The sequence below is a fragment of the Gavia stellata genome, chromosome 25 (genome assembly GCF_030936135.1).
Source record: "Gavia stellata isolate bGavSte3 chromosome 25, bGavSte3.hap2, whole genome shotgun sequence".
In the NCBI taxonomy this organism is placed as follows: Eukaryota; Metazoa; Chordata; class Aves; order Gaviiformes; family Gaviidae; genus Gavia; species Gavia stellata.
The window spans coordinates 10,679,163-10,703,615 of NC_082618.1; the positions used below are offsets into that span (position 1 = coordinate 10,679,163).

At 42.4% G+C, this 24,453-nt stretch overlaps 1 protein-coding gene across 2 annotated transcripts; it reads left to right on the forward strand.

The window, feature by feature from the left end:
* Positions 1 to 4,331: 4,331 nt before the first annotated feature.
* Positions 4,332 to 23,226, forward strand: GGNBP2 (gametogenetin binding protein 2). 2 transcript variants are annotated; one of them, XM_059829292.1, is made up of 13 exons: positions 4,332 to 4,424; positions 8,270 to 8,350; positions 10,422 to 10,675; positions 11,692 to 11,790; positions 14,939 to 15,052; positions 16,746 to 16,955; positions 17,957 to 18,131; positions 19,726 to 19,920; positions 20,520 to 20,670; positions 20,838 to 20,963; positions 21,047 to 21,198; positions 21,603 to 21,851; positions 22,575 to 23,226. In XM_059829292.1, the coding sequence occupies exons 1-13, from the start codon at positions 4,332 to 4,334 to the stop codon at positions 22,776 to 22,778; spliced, it is 2,103 nt and encodes a 700-aa protein (XP_059685275.1). In that variant the 3' UTR covers positions 22,779 to 23,226. The 2 variants fall into 2 exon arrangements, with proteins under 2 accessions (XP_059685275.1, XP_059685276.1); XM_059829293.1 differs by having other exon boundaries at positions 16,746 to 16,949.
* Positions 23,227 to 24,453: the final 1,227 nt, after the last annotated feature.

Sequence of the window (24,453 nt, forward strand, 5' to 3'; positions counted from 1 at the left end):
GTGCACATGGGCTGTATTTCAAATTTTTCCTTGTCTATGAAACGTGATGAATCATAAAACCTATGGGGATTAAGCCTCTAAATCAGATTCCTTAAGGCAGACATGCTGTGGAATATTCTTAAATTTATGAGGTTCTCTTAGCCACTGACCAATGGAAAGGTGAAGTCTGAGGATTATGTGCTGTGGCCGTGCTGATTTCATGCTTGTTTACTTCCCAGTTACAGCCGTATAGTCTTCAGAATTCAAGCAAAACAGGCTGTATTACCCTGGGGACAGATGCAATTAATTGGCAACAATGTCTTATAAACAGTTGTCAGAGTTTGTAGCAGAGTTTTCTGGTAACTGGCGTACGTATTTCTTTTAAAACATTTCCTAGGGAAGAAAGGCCTCCATCATGAACTGAATGGCACTACTCATTTATGCAAAATTACTCATGGATATTAATATTTGAAATATTTGAAGCACAGGAGCTGCAGTGAGTTCTGCCTGTGAGCACAAGTCTATCAATGTGATTCAGAATTAAGGCATTAATGGGGTGTGACAAAGCGGAGTTGTGTCTGGACAAGCAGCAAACTATCTAGATGCCAACTCCCATTTTGTGAAGCAAAAATTCCGTGGGAGGTCTGCTGCGTCTGTGCAGAGCCCTCTCAGCTCCGCACAGGCAGCAGGCCGGCGGGTACCAATACCAGGACTGGAGCTGCGGTTTGCAACAAGATTGCCGGCAAACCGGGGGGACTGTGGTGCAGGAGAGTGAGAACCTGCTTCTCTCGACAACGGCACACCACCGCATCGTGAGGCCGTCTCCCGCTTTTAAAGCCGTGTGAAGTAAGTTGTTCACCACTGAATTAATGAGAGACAATTAATTCTCATTGCTTATTGTCGATAACAAATGCGGCAAGCTCTGCCCTGAAGCAACCAGCATAGTTATTAATGCTGAATGTTTAGACTATGAATAGATACCGATAATTAACCGTGCCTCTGAAAGAACCAAGAAATGCAAGCAAGCATTCTTTGATCACGGAGTCTATACGAGCAAACGGCACGGTAATGAGTTCGAGAAGATGCGAGAGAAGCTAACGCTACGACACTGCTGCAGACTCGTTCTCCACCTCAGTAGCTGTTAGCTCAGTGGTTGGTAGGAACACGAACACTACGTTTCATTTCATTTTGGGGTGTGTTTAGACAAGTAAGCTTGTACAGATCAAAGATATATTTTAAAAAAAAATCAGAAACTTTGATTTAGCTGTTACATAATTAGTAAAAGTTACAGGTATTTCAACTAGTAGGACTGAAAAAGCTCAACTATAGCCTGCCACCAACTTCAGTAATAATGGTAAAGCAGAGGACTGGGAAAACATTATTTGTTTTGTCTTTGATGCCGTAATTCCACCGAATGACCTTTTTGTAGGGCTGCAGGATAGAAAAAATATGGTGGGAGCGTAGAGCTGATTACATTTATCCTTAACCTTGTTGGTTGTTAAACATTAGTAGCTTCTTACCAAATTTCATTATTTTTAAGGATCAACTCACTAGCATGCCTTCCTTTCCAACCCAGTAGCGTCTCTTTTGAAGTCAAATGTTACAATAAAGATTTCAGGCTGTATCCTATTTCAAAGCCACTATGTCCTAAAGAACAGGTATTTCTTCCAGGCAGAAGATGGGGCATGCAAATGAACAGCACGAAGGGGCTGTCTGTCTTTTTCCCTGTTTTGTAGATAACAAGCAACCTGCATGTTCTAGCAACTTAAAAAAAAAAGCCTTTTCCGTGGATAAAAATTACATTAAATACAATGGTGCTTTTCATACATAGTTTACCAGTGTGCACCCTGAGAATACAAAATTTGGGGCATTGCTGTTCTGTTGTTGTGATCCAACCACACTCTGGGAGTGGAGGGGCAGAAGTGACACAAGAGCCCGCACGCTGAACGGACCCTGCTCCCTGAGACGACGTTTGCTCATCATGGTCTGGCGCGCTCACGATACTCTAACGTGAGAAACTATCCCTTGTTACAAAATGCCAGCTTTCTCTCTTGCTGAAGAAGAAAACCATGAAAATACACGAACTGCAAACTGTGCAGTGATGTGGCTCTGCGCAATGTTTCCGTTAGAGGTAGAGATCTCGCGTGATGAGTTCAAGTAAATTAACTCCTCCACTAAAGATGGTTTTTATGCAGAAATAAGAAAAAAAAAATCCTGCTCCCTAATTGCCTCCCCTGCATTTTCTTGTGAGGACTTTAATATCTATATACATAAACAACAAGAATGAACAGATCAACTGTATTATTTAATAGTTCAAGAAAGGCTACAGGGTTTTTTTTGGCTGCCTAAATTAAGCAGCCACAGGATTTCTAGTTGGTTGCACTAGGGTGCTGCGGAAGCCAACAGCCTTAAGTTCGAGACCGTAAGTCCAATTAAAGCCTGCCTACCTGGCGTGTAATCAGGGCAGGGAAATGTGAGGCTGCACTTTGATGTTCGGGCTGGGACTGAAGCGCAGGCGTTCGATGCGTTTTTGTTAGCTTACGCTCCCCGCCGGTCTACGCTCCCCGTCTCTACAGCACAGCCTGCGCCGAGGCCCTGCCCACACACAGGCCCCGATACGCTCCGGCCCTGTCCCACTCGAGACAGCGACGGGTTCCGTCCCGCCGACACGCCGGGGTTTAACCCCGCTCGCTCCCCTTCGCCCACCCCCCGGTTCCCCCTCTCCCAACCGCACCGCGGCGGGGGCCGCTCGCAAACCGCCCTGGGGACAGTTCCTCACGCCCCACCGCGGACACGGCGCCCTTCCAAGGCGAGGGCCTGGGCGCGGGCCCCGTGTCCCGCCGGCTCCCCACCGCCGCGCCCCGGGGCGGGAAGGCGACGGCAGCGGCCGCCGGACGGGAGGGGAAGGCCCGCGGGACCACCGCGCCCGGCCCCCCCCCCCGGCCCCGGGGCCAGGCCTCTGACGGGCCCCCGCCCTCAGGCCCCGGGGCCGCGGCGGGCGCCCCCCCCCCCCCCCCCGCCCCTCAGCCCCCCGCCCAGCCGCGACCCCCCGGACTCGCGGTCGAACGCGCCGCTCCGGCCGTTTGCGACAGGGGCCGCCGCGCAGCTCCTCCGGCGGCCGGGCCCGCGGGGGCGGGAGGTAACGGGTGAGCGGGCGCCTCCCGCGGCCAGGCCCGGGGGCGGCGAGGCGGGGCCGCGGCCCGGGGCGGGGGGGAGCGGCGGGGCTGCGGCCTCTCGCGAGAGGAGGGCGGGGCGGCCCGGGGCCGGGGCCGGGGCCGCCGCCTGTGGGGAGGGCCCGGGGAGGGGGAGAGGAAGGAGGCGGCTCTGTGGCGGAGCTCGGGGTGTCCGCCCGCCTGTCAGAGCGCCCGGGCCGCCGACTCGCGGAGGAGCCGGTAAAGGCCCGAGGGGGGCGAGACGGCCGGTGGGCCGCAGGGCAGGGCAGGGGCCCCGGCGGGGCTGAGGGGAGGCGGGAGGAGGGGGAGGCCGGGAGCCGGCCCGCCGGCTGCCTCCGCTCGGGGCTGCCTCCCCGCCATCGCCGCTCCGGGCGGGCAGTCGCGCCGCGCCGGCTGGAGGCCGGGCGAGGGCAGGGAGGAGCGGGGTGGGTCTGCCCGCCGCGTCGCCCGGGCTGCAGACCCCGGCGCGCCCTCTTCCCCGGCCCCGCCGGAGGGAGGTGGCGGCGGGCCCACGGGCGCCGCCAACCCCGGGCTGGCGCCGCAGCTGGGGAGCGGGAGGGCGGCGGGACCCCTCCCCGCAGCCGCGGCCCGCCAGCCGGTCGCCCTCGCGGAGAGGCGGCCCCGCTCCGCAGGTGGAGGCGCCCCCTCGCCCCGCCGCCGCTCCCCTCCCTCCCTCCCTCCCCCACAGCCGCCGCGGGGCGGGACGGGGCCGGCGGAGAGCCGCAAACCCCGCTCCGGGCTGGGCGGGTCCCCCGCCGGCCTGTCTGGGCCGGTGGCGGGCGGGGGAGGCGGGGAGCGGCCCGCAGCGCGGCGGGCTCCATCCCCCGCCGGCCTCCGGCCTGCCTCCCGCGGCTGTGCCCGGCGGAGGGCCGGGTGCGCTCCTCCCCGCCGTCCCCTCCCTTTCTTCCACGTTATGTCGCATTTCCCAGCCAGCCCACCTCTCCCGTTCCCGGCCCGTAGTCTTTTTGAGTCCCTTCCAAGCGGCGGGCACAGGCTGCGCGCCCGGGCGTGGGCTGGGCGGCGGGGCCAGCGCTCGGCGTGGTGAATCAGGCGATGGGGTAAAGCAGGCTTGTTCCCGGGCTGGTGAAAGTGTGCCGGCGAAGCGCGGCGGGTGTTTACCTCCCCGGGGTTTGGCTGCTCGCAGGCTGGAGCGGGGAGGAAGCAGCGACAGCGGCAGAGATGGCGCGGCTGGTTGCAGTTTGCAGAGACGGGGAGGAGGAATTCCCTTTCGAGAAGAGGCAGATTCCCCTCTACATCGATGACACCCTCACGGTGAGTGCCTGCGCCCCGCGGAGCACCTGGTGTCCCCGCACCTCCCGCCCGCAACGTGTGCGGGCGGTGTGTTGCAATTCCCAGGCGAGGCCTTTTCCCTCGGCAGGCCTGCTAGGCTCCTCCTTTGCTCCCGCAGCGCTAATCTTTGGGACTTTGCAACACTTCGGGTTAACAGCGCTTAATGTGGCAACTTTTTTATCTGATTCCCAGCTCTAAAAACACGCAAACCGCATAACAACAAAGTTATTGCTGTGTTGGGGCCTGCGCGTAACTTGTTTTCAAGTGACAAGCATGTCTCGGTGCCCAAGCCCAAATGCGGAGCAAAGCCATTTTTCAGTTAATAAGGAAGGGAGCCATATTAACGTTAAAACCCAGGTTTACAGCTAGGTGGTTATTATGCTCTTAATTAGGCAAGAAGAGGCTAAAGGTGTTTTTGAAAGCTTTGGCTTAAGGTAAGGGTTGCAGAGTCTGTAATAATGTGCTGCTATGGCTACAGTAACAAATCTGAGAGAGTTTCCGATTCAGTGTGTTATTCTGAATTGAAAAACATGGGGGTTTTGCCATTTCCAGAATATTCAGTGGAAAAATGAACTAAGTGCAGCTTGGAGGCTCTCTAGTCTCTCTTCTCTTCCTCACGCGTTTAAGGAAAGGTTCAGAAATTGCATCGTAGGTGAGCACAGAGAAAATGGAAAAAAATTCTCTAACTAGCCAGTTGTCGTTTGTTTTAATTCTTAAGGTGTGAAAATGTTGGGTTGAAAATAAAATTGGACTTAGTGTAATTGGGTACCTTAATTACTCATATTTGATTTTTGTTGCTGTCAGTGGTGTGACGGTAACTGCTGCTACTTCAAATGGTGTAAAATGTATGTGCTTTAAATTCCGGATCTCATGGTTTAGTATGGGAGAATGCCTGGCTCGCATCAGCTAACTTGATCAATTTCGTAACATAATTTCTTCCACCTTCCAGAACAAAACAATTGAGTGTCTTCAGACAGTCTCTTAACCTTCCACCCCCCTGTTAAAGATTATCTATCTCAATCCCATCTGGTTTTGCTACACTTGAAGAAAGGATCTTTGCTGTATTTTAGTTTTGATCGTTTTAAATGATGGCATATTATTAATTTACCAAATATCACTATTTTTTGGCTTTGCATCGTCTGTCATCTCTGGTTAACTGTGCTTATGCATTAGGCAAAGTTTCCCCTTAAGTTGTCCAAAGCTCTCCTGGAGTGGTTGATTACCTGAAGAACCCAGCACTGGGTAGGAATAGTGTAAGTTTGGGGTTTTTTGATGTCTTGGCCACGCCTTTGAAGTTACTGTGCCTCTCCATTCCCCGTGTAGTTCTAAGATCTTAGATTTCTCTCTCTCTCTCTTTTTTCTTCTTTTTTTCCCCTGGACTCCCTAGTAAAAATTACTCGTTAGATTGTGTCGAGTAGAAGACTTACCATGCTCGTGTTACCTTTGTTGTGTTTAATAGGTTGAGAGAGAGAGAGTGAAAATGCACTATACCAGGTGTCAGGTAGATGATTTCAACTGACCTAAAATTCCATTTGTGATATAGTTCCAGAATTTAACGCCAGGCCCGAACTTTGTGCAGTTGCAGTAGGTTGTCACTATCGTTTTACTTTTTACACCAGAGGCAAACCATGCTCGTGATTGAAGAGGTTCCTATAGCTGTAAATCAGTTTTGTGTCCATCTGGCTGAAAGGCACTTGTGCAAGTCATCCTCACCGTGAAGAAATCTTATCTCAGGTCCATCTTTTTTTCCATTGTTACTGTTGTTACAAAGTACTCAAATTTCTAGGTGGTTTCTGGAGGCTTTTATTACATAAATCTGCAGAAGCGAGTGAATGAACTCTCAGCTTCCTTGTCTCAGTGTCTTCTATAATTTATTTTTTAAATCCTTAATGAGAGCTATTGCAAGAGATGCAGTTGACTTTGAAACATAATTTTATATCTGCAGCATTATCTTTAAAAAATAGTGGTGTTTACTGATAGTAGCTGGCTTGTGTTGACCTCTTAAAACTCAAATTTTAAAAACAATGGGACTAGCTTCATTTCTGTTAGTCAGCTGGAAGACTTAATCTATGCCTTAAATCTAGAAACAGTGAATCAGGGATTGCAAATTAGTGAATGAATGGCCTATAATGCTCTTAAGCTTGTAACATTGCTTTGTAGCAGCATAGAAAGCTGTTTAGGTGCAATGTGATACTGCTCCTCTAAATGAATTGTTCACTATCGCACTCTTCTGTTTCTTATGGCTCGACTAGAAATTAAAGGAAGTTTAAATATTTAACCCTTTTAATTTCTTAAGCAGCTTTTATGATTTCTAGAAGGCATTCCATTTGATGTGGTATTATGGGAATTTTTTCTTCCAATTCAGGGTGTGATGGTGGTTGATGTTTAACCACTTAACAAAATCTCATCAGACACATGAATTAATTTAGTCTTTGATAGTTTCGCTCTGTTGTACAAAACACCTAAGGGTGCTGTCTGATAGTGGGAGATGAAGGCGAGGGGAGAAAAAATATGCAGATTTCTCTCTGTTATTAGCAGATAGAGCCTTTGCATGTAGCTCATTCCCCATAGAAACATCAAATTAGCAATACAGGAAACCTGTAATTCTGCAGCAAGAACTTGTGCTGCTGCTTTGTGTGTATGGGTCAGGGGCAAGGGAAACTGGAAAAGAAATGCATGAGAGGTCAGAATTAGCACTGACTGTGGCACTGTTCTGCACAAAGATAAGGCAGCTGTGCTAACGTTCCAATTCTAGCACATGTGAGATCAAAATATTGCCTTGCTTTCTGGCCTTAGAGAATTGATGTTTATTTTGGAGCAACGCTGAGTGCCTGTAAAAGTAAATGTATGAGTTCTCTGGAGGTAGTGTCAGCAATTACAAAGGCAGCGGGGAATTCTGGCTTTACTAGACAGTTGAGGGAAGGTGGAGGGAGGGAAAAGGATGAATCAGGCAATTGATTGGTATTAGAGTTATTAATTAAAGTTGTTATTTTGTCCTTCAGATTTTAAAGTGAACTTTCAGTATTGATAAATTCTATATTTCTCAGTTTGGACAAAGAAGATCAACTAAGCCAGTCTTTACACATTTTTCTAGTTGGTTTTCATTTTTGCCATGGTTGTGAAGTTGGATTTTTGACTGGAAATTATTTTATTGATTGCTGCCCTGCCACCCACCCCCCCAAGAAATTGTCCTCTTTGTTGCTCAGTAATTTGAAAAGAAATATTATTAATTACTTACAAGTAATCACATTGTTCTGTAGGCTTAGCATTTTACTTTGAGCCTCTTGAGAGTTGCAGTTGCAATCATACAAAACAAAGTATAGCTTGGAGTACCTTGTTGGGTTAATATGGTTTTAAATTAGCCTTTGAGGGAGTCGACTCAGTCATTAAACTGTTGTGAGTGTTTCTTCATAGCTTTATAAATTGAGTTAGGCTGTTGGATTGGTTTGGATCTCAGTGTGTTGAAGTACAATTTTTTTTAAAGGTGAAACAGGGTCTCAAGGCATGTAGATGGTGTAATATAAATACTGATGTTCCATTTAGCAACTTTTGCTTTCTCTGTAACAGCTATTTAAGAGTTGCCCTTTATAAACTGCCTCTAGAACATTGTATTAATGAAACATTTAATTACTTTGCTGAAACATTCACTATCTTAAACTGTTACTTTTATCCTTTCCCGAGCTTCCAATAGTTACGTGAAAAGAATGAGCATTTAACGCAATTTCTGTCTTACTTCCCCCAAGAAAGTAAAATAAACTAATGCTCCGTGTTTGACTTTCCTCTGAAAGCTCTCTTTTTTTTTTTTTCTTCCCCCCTCTCTTGTATAGATGGTGATGGAATTTCCTGATAATGTGCTAAACCTTGATGGACATCAGAATAACGGTGCACAATTAAAACAGTTCATTCAGGTAAATACATCCTTCTGTTTTTTTAAGAAGGCCACATATCAGATCTTGCTTTCCTTAGATTTGTGCTTTCGCTTCTCTAGGAGGTTGTCACTCCTGGAATGACTTAAAAGACACGTCAGCACCTATATGCAATTACGTAATGGTACCAAAGTACACCAGGTGCATTCATTTTCTGTATTTCATACACTGTTGTCTTGTCAGGAGGCCATTGCTGCATATCTAGTTAGAATTGAAAACTTGCAAAAACAGTGCATCTTCTGGTCACTGCCAGTTTATACGTAATGGAAACTACAGTTTCTAAATAGATTTTTATTTTTTTATTTTTTCCTAAATACTTTTGAACTGCTTTTTCAAGTGGAAGTGTGCCTTGCTTAAGATCGAGTTCTTATGATTAGTACTATATCAAGATAGAATTAACGTGCCAGTTTATAGATTATATATAGTCGAATAGGGAGAGACGGTTTTGTGGTACCCCTGAAGCTTTAATAATAGAAACTTATCTGCTAACACTGTGGCAAATCACTGTAGCACTGTAACACCTGTAGCAACTAAAAAACTGTGCCATTTGATGTCCAAAGGAACAGGCCAGTTTGCTGATATGCAGCTTGCACTTCTTCATTTGTGGTTTGACAGCAGCAGTTCAGACGTATGCTGCATATAAAGCATAGCTGTGTTGTGAAAATAGCTCATTCCTGCTGTTGCTGTGACTAGTACTATTAATTACAGGAAAGAGGATTATTGCAGAGTGATATCACCTGTCAGATTATTTAATGTGCCTGCCTTTAAGAGCACAAACCTTAAATGTGATCTGCTAATAGCTTTACTTTTTCATAATATGTATTACATAAAATGAGCTGAAAATATTTTCTCTTTTCAATTGATGCATTTACACGTTCCCTGGGATTGATTAGTTTTACTATGTTGTATGGTCTTTTCTTTCCCCAGAAGTTGTGACAAGTCATTTCTACATTAGGAGTGTTTAAGTGGTGTGATATGACAATAATACAGAAAATACTATCGTGGCAAAACATCCCCCGTATAGATACAGCTACGCTTACAAAGCTGTACTTTGTATAACCAGGGGAAAATGATGCTCACAATTAATACACTGACAGGACTCTGTTTTTGCAGGTGATGTTGGAAAGTACCAGTAGTGCTGATATTCTAAGTGTAGATGTGTTGGTTGGTGTGTGAGGAAGGGGACTCTCTCTTCTGCATAGCTGTGCTAGTGGCAGTTCAGTGTTGATGAAGTCCAAGCCAGTAATTTAGCAGTTAGAAGAAGAAAGAGAAGGGTATGTGCTTTTTGTGTGTATGTGTGCCTGGATATGTTTGGTGGACGAAGCAGGAGAGGCTCCTAAAATTGTTTATTGACGTAAGAAATATTAGAAGGTGTTCTCTTTTAATGTTCTATTATTAGCACACATTGAATGTTCGCTGGTGAAGTAAAATGTTTCACCCTGAATAGTAAAGTGTGCTTTCTTTTTAATTTCAGGTATTAGAATTGTAATGTGAAATCACATTTAGCCTTCCAGGAAAAATATTGCTAAATTGTCTTGGTCTGAACAGAACAAGTTTGTTGTAAATGAGATTTCCATATATGCCAATGAGCATTCAGGAATTTCCTTTCTATGTGCCAAATAGAAAATGAGTGTGAGTAGAAGATGAAAACTTGCAGAGTTGTATGTGAGACCCTTTACTAAAACATCTGCGCTGAGGTGGAGAAAAAAGGGCTTCCTGGTAAGGACAGGGAGGTGTGCCATTTGTTCGGAAGCAGCATTTGCTGATTTGAGTAGTAGGAGGACAGAACAAGAGGAGAAAAATATTAGCTTCCTTCCAGAGGGTAGGCTGTAAGATTTGGAACAGAATTGTTCCTATGATATTAGCAAGTGTGCTTTTCTTCATACAGTAAGTATTTTAAGTGATCTACAGTAAGACAGTGAAACTCTGAGCACTGCAGTTTCCAGTTCAAGCGTATCTTGCTAAGGAAATGCCGCTGAAGGCGAAGAAATTTTGAACGGTTTAAGATGTGTTTTTATTTTTTTTAATTATTTAATGTCTTGTTCTTTTTTAGAGACATAGCATGCTTAAACAGCAGGATCTAAATATTGCCATGATGGTGACATCGCGTGAAGTTTTGAGTGCACTTTCTCAGCTGGTCCCGTGCGTTGGCTGTCGTCGTAGCGTGGAACGTCTGTTTTCTCAGCTTGTTGAGTCTGGAAATCCAGCACTTGAGCCCCTAACAGTAGGGCCAAAGGGGGTTCTTTCTGTAACTCGAAGCTGTATGACTGATGCAAAGAAGCTTTATACACTGTTTTATGTGCATGGGTAAGCTAGATGCACAGCTGTCTTAGAACTGCTCAGATAATAATAATCTGGGGAAAAGGGTAACTACTTTCTGTGCGTGTGACTTTGCAGCTTTCTTGTGGGCGATACTAAATTGCCACAGGTTTGAGTCTTATAGTACATACTTTTACAGCCTTGTAGTACATACATGTCTTTTACAGCCATATTAGACTAGTCACTGCCTAAAGTGGGAAAAAACAAACCCAAAAGATCTAATCTTTCATATCATCAGTTGCAATGCCGTGATTGCAGTTGAAAGATACCAATATTAAAATGTTTAGTCATTAATCTGAAATAGGCATCGCGGGTTTTTCGTGATCTCTGGAAGAGAGCGTTTCTTTACCCCTCTACTTTGCATGTAAAAAATAAAATTAAAAATAACGGCCCCATTGCCCACTCCCCCAGAAAACTTTCTGCTCTTGGGTAGAAAGCTAACACTGAGAAAGTGAAACCTTCTGGGTTTGGCTAGCACAAGAAATAGCCTCAGTCTCAGTGCCATTTGTTTCTCAGCTGTCAGCGGACCAAACAGTGACTGCTCACCACAGTGTGCCTTTGCCTTCAGTTGGCTTCAGCTCATTCTACTCCTTGCTCCAGTTAGCAGGCCAGTGAGAAGTAGGAAAGGTTAGTGCGGAGCTGGGGATATTGAGATTTGGAGGGTGAGGCAGTGTAACTTCATAAAGTGGTCTTAGTGGTTCCCTCCACTTTTGAAATAGGTTGTCATTGCTCGAGGCCTGTTACTTACGAAGTTATGCGGTAGCTTTTTAGGTGTGAGTTATCTTTATCTTGCTTGCTAGGATTTGTCTGGAAAATCTATACTGTATTTTCCTTCTGTACTGCAGGATTGTATGTTGTAAGAAGTAAAAATGGGGGACAGGAAGAAAGTTTTAGATTTAATGTTCATTAGCATGCTTGTTTCTGATACATGAGCTGAATCAATCCCTTTAAAATTTCTCTGGATAACCATGTTTTCAGAATACTAAGCTACATTTTTTCTGTAGGTCCAAACTGAATGATATGATTGATGCAATTCCCAAGAGTAAGAAGAACAAGAGATGTCAATTACACTCCCTGGACACACACAAACCAAAACCTTTGGGGTAAGTTTGTGTTTAACATGGGTAATTCAATCTAAAATACTTTAAGGAGCCAAACTATTGACACTAATTTATTTTTAAGCATCGAGATCAATTCTTATGCTGTTACCCGTTTGCCAGAGGAGTAATCTCCAAGCTATTTGGATTATAGTAGACCCAAATAGTTGTGAGGGGGGCGAGGAACAGAGGCACTCAGGAGTTTTGGGCAGTGTGTGTTGTAGGGCACCTTTCTCAATAGGTTTTCATAAGAAGGTAGTTAGCCCTTTTTTGTGCAGTAAGAGTGACAGTCTTGTCAGTAGGATGTTTAATCCTTTCCTCACTGCCCTTGCTCAGGCTTTATTGACCGGACAAAGCTACAAGGTGGTCTGCCTTCCCAACGTAAGATCTGTACTCCTTCCTCAGTGTGAGAGTTGTCCCTGTGCTCTTTGTCAGAGCTCCCTAAGGCAACTGGTGATGCTTTCATATAAAGTTAGGCTTTATAAAGGCTACCATATGAAATCAACTGTTTCCCAAAACTTGCTTGTTAGTTCTCACTGTTCCGTTTTTCCTTCTTGCCTTTTGGGTCTTTTACTTGGTGATGGGCTGTTTTGTTTGGGTGGGGTTTTTTTTGTATAAAAATATCCATGTTTAATTTCAAATCCAGTTGCCAAAACCCGACTTGGCCATTACAAAGTAGTGCTCTCGGATGTGCTTTTCATATCTCATCTGACGTAACTTGGAATATAGTCTGCTCAGGGCGTGGATTGCTTCTGCATTGTGATATAAACAATGCTCTAGAAAGACAAACTGTTTTTTGTGCTCTACACCGAAAGGATTGATCAGCAGTTTTTCTCACATTGAGGTGAAAGGGTACGTGCTAAACAAATATACATCATTTTGCTTGGGATTATTAAAAATGCCTTGCACAACTGTTAATAAAGGGCTTTATTGTGGTTGGGCTGCAGGGTTAAAACTAAAACTCTGTAAAATGTGTTTTCTCAAAATGTCACAGCATATTTTGAGTACAGCAGTGAAAAAGGCGCATATGTGCCTCTGTGTCTTGAAGTTGAAATGGTTTATTCCAGGTGGTTACCAGAAAAACGAATCCTGTAAATCTGTTGTGGGTTTTGGGGGGTTTTCTTGTTTGTGGGGTGTTTTTCATATATTTTTTAATATGATGACCAATAAATTAGACTACTATGCTTAGCTGGAGTGTCAATGACCGTTTTTACTCACTTGTGTTCTGCTTCTGGTTTAGTACACAACCTGTGAAAGGTTGATCGTGGTTTTCAGTTACGGGACGTGTATTTTTCTATGCAGACTTGATTCTCTTTGGGTTTAGATAAATCCCCTGAGATGCTAGGCATGTGGAATTTGACACTTGATTTTCACTCGTGCTGCTTGAGGATAGTGGTAGTCATTATCTCCTATTATATTTTGGTTACAGGCCTTTCACATAATTAGTGTAAAGGTCGTAGGGGTATAGGGGTATATTTCTTTAAAACTGAAAGCAAATTCAAAGCATTTATGAAAGTGTTAATTTTTTTTGCTTTGTTTTTAGTAAGATTAGTCTTTGTCCGTGTAAGAACATACATCATGGAACCTGCACTTACCATTTTGGCAAGGCAGAACAATTCTGACACTGAATGAACAGAGAGGAAAATGCTGCCTTTATTTCCTCAAATCATGCTGGAATAAATCCCCTTAGTATTTTGAGCGCTGGCAGGTTAATAGGGAATATGTGGAAGAGTAGTATTTTAATACACTGCTGCAAAGCTTTCAGCTTTATCTGATAAGATGGCTTGTGGACAATCAGTGTGATTTGCTAAAGAAACACGGCTTGCTCTCTGCTTGCTCTGTCGATACCCATTTGTTATGCTACAGAAGTGATCAGGGTATATCAGTACTGATATTTCTCCAAATAAATCTGCTGCTTCGAGTGAAAGCAAATAGGCTAACAGCCTAGACATGGAGGTGTCAAATAGAATTGTCTTACGGAACAAATCTTGTTTACCAACTTAGACCTTCTGCTTGACTTCATTACAAGAAACTTCTTCAGATGAGTTGGATCCGTTAGGCATTTTATGCACACAAAAAAGGCTTTGAATTGTAATTGTGTGTTTAATTATACAAGTTACATAACTAGGTAATACCACTTGAGTTACTTGACGTCCTCGGTTTCAATGTGCCTGGTTTATGGCTACTCAGTTCTGTTCGGGGCTAAGGAGCATTTTAACCTCTCATAAATGCAAGCCACATGATCTGGCAAACTAGATAATAGCATACATGAATACTCTCGAGGAGCTAATTATTAAATAGGAGTGCTTCTTCCCCTGTTTTCCTGCTCTGTTGTATCTATATGTGAGCTTAAACAGAAATGACGGTTCTGATAAAATGTCAAGTGTAGACAAGCCTGTAAGTAAACATGACTTGCTATTTAAAGTTTGTTCTTTGCTCTATAAGTGTACTTTTAGCATATCCAATATGTGTTGTAAAGTGGGGATTTTTTAACAAATTTTGGAAATTGAGTGTAGGGGGGGTTTAGGGTTTCTTACGGTGGTAGATACGTGGAAGTTTGTTCGTTTTTTTGGTTTGCTTTTTTCTTTGGGTTTTTGTTTTGTTTTTTTAGTAAGTTGTCATATGAATTTTAATCTGCCAGAAGTATTAAAACTTGTATATGTTTATACTTAAGGTAATATTCTGAAAGATGACTACTGGCTTTCAGCTGTAACTTTAAAAAGTCATTATGAATCTGGGATTATAAACACGGGCAGCAAAATTTGTATCTCATGTCTGACCCTAACTTTACTGGAAGTTAAGGCTTAGCCTATAAAGCATTCAAAGTAAATTAAGGAACACAGTAGCATTTTTCATAGTGTTTGTTTAGGAAAAATAACTAGTTCATAATATATATGGTATAAGTTTAAAAAAATGTTTTTTAATACTATGTGGCAGTGAAGGGAGCAGTAGCACACTCAGTACAGAGAAATTAAGTGCAGATAAGAAAAATAGTGAAGACAGCAGGAAGGAGGAGAGCAAGTGTAGCATCACTTTCCACTATGGACCTTTCCAGGGAGCAGTCAGGTAAACTAACCGTGCTTTATTTTGCTGCTTTTTTAAACCCCTAACAGGATAATGTACAGTCTTTTTTTCCTTACGATTTTTTTTGCAGGGGTTGTTGGATGGATGTGTGGGAGCTCATGTCCCAGGAATGCAGGGATGAAGTAGTTTTAATTGACTCTAGTTGTCTTTTAGAAACATTAGAAACCTATCTACGAAAACACAGGTATGTTAAAAGAATAAAGACACACCTTCATTTTGAGGAATACATGCTGCATTTTTTTTGTGAATTAAAATGTATGTAGAGTTCACGTAGTGCTTAAAAGTGGAGGGGATTCTTCTGATACCCTTCTAAAACTTAAGATCTAAGCTTCATGGTGATGAAGAACCTTGCCAGATTGCATTGTAACAGCTGATGAAACTAAGGTGGTGCAATATTCTTGTGTTTTACCTGTTGTTCCGGGTTATGGTAGGGGAAATGCAGAGACCTCAGATGAAGTCTTAGCTACTTGTCTTAATCTTTTTGGTTAGGATTAAATTATGATTTTACAACTTGATTTATTAAAACTGTGTATATTCTTTCACTCTTTCACAAGTAGCCTACTCTGTTTGGGACTATGCCTTCTTTTAGGGAGTATGTGCAATTTCAAAATAATGTGAACTGAACTAATAGAAGCAGATTTTAGGCTTGGTGTTGCTCGTAAATCACTGTTTTAAAACAGTTGTTTATGACTTAGTAGTGCTAGCGCTATTAGGTCTCTCTTTGCAGGGAAGAAATAAGCCATTAAATTATTGTTGCATGTGTACAGTAGCTACCATGCTGATTAAAAAGTTTTAATTTCCAGTAGTCTCAAGGTTCTGATAGAAACTGTGGGGGCACAGATGGGTGCGGGGGTGGTGGTGGTGTGGAAATAACACTTTGGAAACAAAATAACTTTAATCTCCTGTGACATTAAACATGGTGTTGGCAGCGTTCCTGATGCTAACCTGCAATAATATTACTGTTTTCTTTCCTTTCACCACAGAAACTAGCCAGTTATCATAGTTCTATCAAACATCAAAATATGTTTGACTTAGTGTTGTCAAGTGACTGGACAAACTAGGAAAGGGAAAAACACCATCCAGAGATGGCATGAAGAGCCAGCTTTTCAAGCTGAAAGCTGAAATGTGAGCAGCTTGTCTGACTTGCATTTTTTAGAATAATACAGCAAAAGGTTTTGTAGCTTCTTGAAGATTACTCCTCTTATAAAATAGAATGAGCTTAATTTGGTTGTATTTTAATTATAACAGACTTCATAACTATACTCTTCTCATATTAGTTATCTGAGCTATCACATGTTTAAATTGAATACATTGTGTTATAAATAAACCTTGTTTGGCTATCTGTGCGGTAATCTAATAATTCCAAATATATTTAAAGGTGCTTGTAGTGGAAACATCGCTCTTATACAGTAGGCGACAGAGTAAACTTTTTTTCTTATTGCTTATCACTCACTTGAGTATACTTTCAATAATTGCTATAAAGTAACCTGGAGTGTGTTACTTGAGAGGAATTTTGTCCTGGCTTGTACTAATGATTCAGTTTGTTCACGATTTCTGATCTTCGAACAAATATGGAATTGCATATCTGTATAGGAATTTCTTCATATTAACAATTAGCCTGATTTATGCCTTGGAGCATGAAAGTTGATATCCAGGCTTGTAATATATGATAAGTAGTATAATACATATCGTAAACCTATGTGGCTTACAGCCAAAGTCTTACTGTTTTACCTTTTGAAGTAACATAAACCTTATGTGACCTAGTTTAAATATAGCATGCACTATTAAATAGCTCAGTATATTACAACTTGGACTAAGTGGGTCTAAATTTCTGCTTGAATAAGAATTCAGTTCTGTTATGTTCTTTGTTAACACAGGTTTTGCACTGACTGCAAAAATAAAGTACTTCGGGCATACAATATTCTTATTGGTGAGCTAGACTGCAGCAAAGAAAAGGGCTACTGCGCTGCACTTTACGAGGGTTTGCGTTGCTGTCCCCATGAACGTCATATACATGTATGCTGTGAAACAGATTTCATCGCACACCTATTGGGTCGAGCTGAACCAGAGTTCGCAGGAGGGTATGAGTATGTAATTTGCTAGAGTGGGCTATCTAGCGCTTTGCTTCTTTATTTTATTATTGAACGTATTTTGCAAAAGTGATTTTTGCCTCCTTGCTGCATAATATTCATATTGAAGTAGACTTTCAAGATAGTGCTTCAAAGTCACGAAGATTTTTAGATGTGCTTTTGACTTTAAAGTGCATTTAACTCTGAAGGCAAGACTGAAAGAAATTGCCAAATGTCTTCCAGTTCATTTGTTCACTCACTAGGGCTGCCTGCTTTTCCATTGAAGTGTTCAAAATATGCGAAATAGAAGGAGAACCTTGGTTGACAGTTTTACCAAATGCCAAGTGTTCAGTTTAGTTTTGTCGCCATTTGTGTATTATAGTCATTTCTGAACCTGTCTTAGCATCTTAAAATCTTCCAATGAAAAACACAATTCTGAGCCCAAAATCTTTAGAACTCAATCATAAGTGTTTAATTAGGAGAGGAAATCCTTTTATAATGAATTTTCCTTAATAGATGATAGGTACAGATTAATACTGAAATATTTTTACTTTGTACGGTAAGTGATGTATGAACTTCTACGTGTGTTCATTCAGCTTCAGTTAACTAATGCATAAACGTCTAGGAAGCTGAAATATTTGCTATACAAACTAAATACAGATTCTGGGAAACGAAAGAATGGCCGCATCTCTCTGGCATTAAAACTCTGCTGATCCCCCCTAGTAGGAGCGAGCAGAGACCGATGGGGCAACACCTTCAGAAGTCACAGGCTGGAAGGCATAGTGCAGCTTAAGAGTGCCGTGCGCCGATTAACATGTCAGGAAAGTAGTGGTGGTTTTGACCTGGTCCTTTCTATTTTGCATCTGCATGCAGCACAGCAGAACTTGATTTAAAAAGCTGTTCATGCAAACATATCTTCAGTTGTACATAAAGAAAATACGTCATTGAACTGCTTTGATCTCTTGGTAGGCTTCCAGCCGCTTTAACCATACTATACTTTGGTTCAACTCTTCCTTTAGACGAAGAGAAAGGCATGCTAAGACAATAGACATAGCCCAAGAAGAAGTTTTGACCTGCCTGGGTATTCATCTTTATGAAAGATTACACCGAATCTGGCAAAAGTTGCGGGCTGAGGAACAAACGTGGCAGATGCTTTTTTACCTAGGTGTTGATGCTTTACGCAAAAGCTTTGAGGTAAAAATCAAATTTTATCTAACTTGTATTTGAATTGCTATAGTAACTGTGTGCATCTGAAAATCAAATTTTATCTAACTTGTATTTGAATTGCTATAGTAACTGTGTGCATTTTCACTAAAATTATTTTTCTGCTTTCTACTAACGTTGGGCTGGAAGGAGCTTCAAGGGTGTTGCATTCAACCCCTTGTTCACTGCAGGCAACCATTGTGTGGTATCAATGCATAGCACAACTGAGTTGCATTCCGATGTGAAGTCTACTCGAACATGAAAGATTGAGGCTTGCTTTTACTTTCCAAGCTGCACATTACAGTATGCTGGATCTTCTGTGTTTTTAATTCACAGCGAAAGTATTTCTACCTGATAGCATTTAAAGTAGCTCTGGCTACAATGGTTTTATTCGTCTTATTACTAAAAATGTAGGATGTGCTTTTGGATTACGAACGCAACTGCTAACTCTTGCATTCAGCGTGTTCCAAACGCACTCTGTAATCCTGTGGGATCTTGAACTTCAAGGGAGAACGCCCTGCAGTTCCTTTAACGTATGCCAATAGTATACTTCCCCTTTGGTATGACACAGATCCTTCTTGTTTTATCTTCCATTCGTAATGACTGTTCTCTCTAAAAACTTCTGAAACATCAGAGGAGGAAGAACAAAATCAGTTTGGGAAAGATCACAGTGGAACACAAATCTAGTTAGTTTTTGGAGGTTTTTTACAAGTCCTTTTTTTTAAAGACTTAAAATGCTATGGAAGTGGTGTTGGACTGGGTGCAATGTGGCGTTTTTGTCAGGTTTTGTCTTGATGTTTTTTTAATCTAGTAAAGTATAATGTTGAAAATACATTGACATTGTAAAACTTGGGTAATTACACTGGTATGCAAGGTTGGCTATGCATTTGAAGTACAGAACTGTTATATCTTAATATGGAGTCCTTTTCTAAGGTGAGTGGGAAAGATGATGTCTCATTTTGGCTTAAGGGTTTCCAGAGTGATCTGGGGAAAAAAAAAAAAAAACAAAAGCTGTGAATTTATTTTTACCTCTGGAGGAGCATTGATCCAGAATAGTTTACTAGTTTAACTATATTCTTGTAACTTCGTATGTCGACGTGCCATTATGATACTTGTTCTAAATTTAATATTAAGGAACATATTTAGGTACTTGCTATATTTTGAGATAGGTCTATATTTCAAGACTGGACTAGAAAATCAGTTAGATTTTTCACTGGTTACCCTAGACAAAGAGCTGCAAGAATTCTGTAGCAGTAGTTCTAATGTGTTTATATGTGCTGCTGTGTTAGATAATCAGAGTATCTGCCATGTAAACACTGATCCAAAACTGCATTAAAGTCTGCAACTTTTTACTGTAAATTTGGGCCTTAAGTTAAACGCAGCGCTCCCCCTGTACATATATCTTCTCCAGCCATGTAAATTTAGTGACTAGCTCTGGATAGGCATTTTTCTTCTATAGTCTATAGGTGTGCTGCTGTGACTATTATAAAAACTATATACCAGCTATTTTCCTCCTCCTTTTTTATAAATGTAAAAGCTTCAATCGTGTTAACGTCTATAAATAGATCTAACCTCTTCTAAACAGATGGCTGTGGAAAAAGTGCAGGGTATTAGTCGATTGGAACAGCTCTGTGAAGAATTTTCAGAAGAAGAAAGAGTGCGAGAGCTTAAACAAGAGAAGAAGCGCCAAAAACGGAAGAACAGACGGAAAAATAAGTGTGTGTGTGAGATCCCTACTCCTTTGCAGACAACAGAAGAGAAGGAAATAAATCAAGCAAAGGTAGATGTTGATAGCTGTGGCTTTCTGCTGGTGCTAAATAACTAGACTTCTAATTTGGTGCTTCCATTCATCAGCTCACTGTTCCATGTTAGAATTTTTGAGAGGTTTTTACTGTATTTCAGTTTCAGGAACTACTAGTTGCCTGGGACTCCTTAGCTTTTGGGGGTTTGGGTTTGGTGGTTTTAAAAAAAAAAAAAAAAAAAAAAAAACCAAACAAAAAAACCCAACTAAATCTAGGGGGTCAGGTTATGCTAGAGTATTTTTCAACTATCATTTCTTAAAGATCACTTAGAGGATGGGAACTGAAATGCTAGTTGCAGACAATTGCCATTGAATTTTTGGGGAGGAGGAAGCTTTAATTGACTGAGTAAGTGCAATTATTATTCTGGATCTCTAGACTGAACTTAATGGGCTAACTGTAGGGAAAGTAGTTGGGTTTTTTTTTTAGTTGTCTTGTACTTCTGAAGAATTATAAGCAATACTGTGGCTGTTATCAGCCAGTGTCAGCTGTTTTTTCTTGTGGAAAGAGTATCCTTTATAAAGATGCTGGCTGAGCTGCTTTCAGTACTTGCAAGTATTTTTTTGGTTTTTGTTTTAAGGAAAATTCGAACTTCACGGAAAGTAGTTGCAAAGCCTGTGGTAGCACTGAAGAAGCTAACAACTGTGTAGAAGTAATTGTTACTAATGAAAGCACTTCTTGCACCTGTCCTAGTAGCGGTACCCTGTTAGGTTCACCTAAAATCAAGAAAGGTATGTTGAATGTCATTATTTGTCATTTTTAAAAACATTTATGGGGTAAACAGTGCTCAGCTATTTTTAAAAATAGGTTTTCTTTAAGAATTCTTTCTTGTTAGAGGCATAACTAAAGAATGTGCAATGGCTACTACAGATTACCGTAACTTTTCACTTTGTCTCAGGTTTATCTCCGCATTGTAATGGCAGTGATTGCGGGTATTCGTCTAGCATGGAGGGCAGCGAGACAGGGTCTCGAGAGGGATCAGATGTGGCCTGCACTGAAGGCATTTGCAACCATGATGAGAATGGTAGGTTTGGTAAGAACGTAATACTGGTTTAGCATCCACAAAACACTTAAGTATCTGAGAAGAAAATGCCCTATCTTTTGCAGGAGATGATTCGTGTGTCCATCGCTGCGATGACAAAGAGGAGGATGGAGATAGCTGTGTGGAATGTTGGGCTAATTCGGAAGAGAATAACACAAAAGGCAAAAACAAAAAGAAGAAAAAGAAAAGTAAAACTTTGAAGTGTGAGAATGAACATGTAAGGGACATAGCTATTCCAGAATGCTTATTTAAATGCGTATGTTTTAAAGTAGCTACAAAAGTATTTCAAATTTCGATTGTGACTAATGCTGTAAATGGGGTGACAAGGATCTTCTGTTACCTCTTCCTCCAAGTTTTGAACTCGAGGTCCTTCCTAGAAGAGGTGGTGGTGGAAGGAGTCTCTTCTCTCCTGTGTTCCTAAGCATGTGCGCTTTTGTGCACTCTCAGTGAATTAACATGCCATTCCCCCCTCCTTCCCAGGCACACAGACTTAAAAAAAAATATATCCTTGCTCTCTTTCTGAACTTCTTCCTTTCCTCTTTCCCTCTGCTTCCATCTGAAACTTGAATGTTCCAGGTTTGACACTGCTAGTAGTTCATTACAGGCTATTTTCAATTTTAGATTCAGAAACTTGGAAGCTGTATGGCAGATCCAGGTAACAGAGAGACCTCAGGAAATATCATGCACACAGAGTTTCATCGCGACAAGACCAAAGACACACATGCTGAAAGCTGCTGTAGCTCAGAAAAAAGTGAGCAGCAGTTGCCTTGGTTTGAGCACATGAAAAATGTGTCACAGTTTGCAGAACCAACAGAAATGTCACTTGTTCCTGACACTGGAAAAGGTGCCAAGAGCTTAGTGGAACTCCTTGTAAGTAACTGCTTACTTTGAATTTTAGGTTGTAGCATACTGCTTTAAGTCCTCGGGATTGAGAACGGGGTTTAGAACTCAAATCCCAGTGAAGAACTGTTAGATGAGAGAACGTAACTGAACCTACGAGTCGTAGCTTACTCTCCCTGTGTTTAGTCTGTTTGCTTTTGCATGTTCTCTGTCAAGTATGTAACTTGGATGCTTTGCCGAGGAGGAGAAATTGCCTGTCACTGGAATGCACGTGACAGAACTTGTATTATAAGTATTCATTATCAAGGATTGCATTATTCCATAAAATGAAGCGTGCATTATTGCTGCCTTCATGCCTCAAATATTACCTCCCACTACAGGCTCCTCAGACAACTTTCTCTTCTCTCCCTTTCCTTCCCTTCTCCTCCTCCTTCTCCTTCCCCTCACTTTACATCCTTTTTTTCTTTTCTTTAAACTCTAATAAAAGCCATCCACTTTCAGTGGAAATGTGCTAAGACTCTGAAGATTATTCTGGCAGATTTCATGACTGTATAGGCTGCCTCTTACCCAAAAACCAGGAGAGCGTTGGGTGTAACTCAGGTGACCGGATTAGCCAGCTATGCCTTGTGGTGTCGTGGCTCGAAGGCTGCATCGTTCTTCAGAGCGACGTAGGCAGTGTGTGCCATTGCGTGACGGGCGTGCTGCACGGGGAGGGCAGTGCTTGAGTTCTGAAACGCCTGTTTTTGTTTGCAGGATGAGTCTGAATGCACTTCTGACGAGGAAATCTTTATCTCACAAGATGAAATACAGTCCTTTATGGCAAACAACAAGTCTTTTTACAGCAATAGAGAACAATACCGACAGCATCTGAAGGAGAAATTTAATAAATACTGCCGCTTAAATGATCACAAGAGGCCCATTTGTAACGGTTGGTTGACAACGGCTGGAGCGAACTAAATACAATAAAATAGCTCTGTCTTTCACTGAAATTCTCAAGATGACTACTGCGCCTTCTCTTTCAAAAACTTTAATTTAGTGACTTATGGCAAAATTTTATCTTAAATTAATGTGATTCTTTTTTTCTTGGTTTTTTTTTTTGGGAGGCTGGTGGAGGTGATTTCATTAATTTTGTTCTTTCTTCAGGCTTGTATCTTTAGTTGAGTAGCTGTGCAAGCCTCTCTTATAATTTAAGCCATCTCTTTTCATTAAATGTTTCTCTTACTGTGAGACTTACAAAAAGCAAACTAGTGGCAAAGTAATGTTGTACCTATAATTCTGTACAGAATGACAATGAGCTGAATATAAGATTTTACAAAGTAGACATCCATTTGCAAAATGTTTTGGATGTAATATGTTAAAGCGCAATGTGCAAAATTTAAATAAAGAATATTTATTAATATGCATAGTAAAAGTTGGTGTACGTGCTTCTGCTTTAAACACTCCTTCCCAGGTCCGAATTCGTGCTGTTCTGGTGGCCAGCTGTCGCGTCAGCCTGCGTAGCTTCGTGGAGGCAGGGATAAGGTGAGTAAACTTGGCTGGGAGCAGCACAGATCCTTCAGTGGCGCTCACAGCCTGGCTGGTTCTCCTCTGCGACACGGTTTAGAGACCTTCCAGTTATTGCCGAACAAGCGGGGTCTGTCACACCCCGGTTGTGTCGGTTATGGCACTGCACCCAGCCTGGCTGGTGCTACTCGGCATCGAGCGGCTGTTCCGCTTTCGGGATCTCGGATAATACATCGGCACGGCGCTGTGCAGAGCTGTCTGAGGTGTCTCTAAGCAGTGTTGTGCTGTGCGGACATGCTGTGTAGATCTTGACGTGAGTGCTGTGCCCAAGGGCAGCGTGCTCGCTTTGGTGATGGTTTAGGATTTGTTTGGAGCGGGCAGCCCGTACCATTTTTGGGGCTTAATTTAGTTTTTCTTCAAGGCAATTACTGATGCCAGTGAGTTAGACCGCTGCATGTGTTTTCCTTCTCCCCCGACAAAGCAGGCTTAAAGCGTTGGCGTGAGCCCATCAGAACATAATCAAACAAAAAGCCGGTTTTCAACACACCTTGATGTTTTCTTAACAGAATAAATGAGCTATGTTCTGAGGGCAGACCGGGAGTGCTTTTCCATAAACGTCCTTTCAGCCACATCTTGTTCTTACAAATACAGCATCTAATGGCGTGGCTGGTTTGGGAGAGGGTGATCTGACACACGGTGAAGATACAGGATGTGGGAGATTAAGAAAAAAGCACTTTAAAACCTGGCACTGAATGGACAAGAGTGGAGGCGGTGGTGCGGATGTGCACGGTGAGCATCAGAGTTCAGCTGCGTGAGCTGACTTCCATGGCACACACACCTGGAAGCTGTTGTATATTGGTGTGTGTCTACAGACTGAGGTTCGTCGTACAAGTGCAGTTCAAAAAATGTAGGAATTAAAGTTATGTATGCAAATTGAAATCAAGATACAGATGTTTTCATCATAATAAAAAAGCCCCGAATAACTTTTATATTTAAAGGAGATCATGCTCTGTTAATGCACACCCCCACTTGGTTATTTTATAGCTGTTCTACAAAATCGGATGTGAAGAAGTATGTTCTTGAGTGAGCTTTAGCGTCATAATTTTTTCCAAGTTGACTGGCAATACTG

Excerpts from the sequence above, each read along its gene's own strand:
- GGNBP2 (XM_059829292.1), top strand. The coding sequence starts at position 4,332 with ATGGCGCGGCTGGTTGCAGTTTGCAGAGACGGGGAGGAGGAATTCCCT. Across the intron at positions 16,956-17,956 it reads GAGTTCGCAGGAGGGTATGA|ACGAAGAGAAAGGCATGCTA; the intron begins GTATGTAATTTG and ends CTCTTCCTTTAG. Across the intron at positions 21,199-21,602 it reads TGAAGTGTGAGAATGAACAT|ATTCAGAAACTTGGAAGCTG; the intron begins GTAAGGGACATA and ends TTTCAATTTTAG.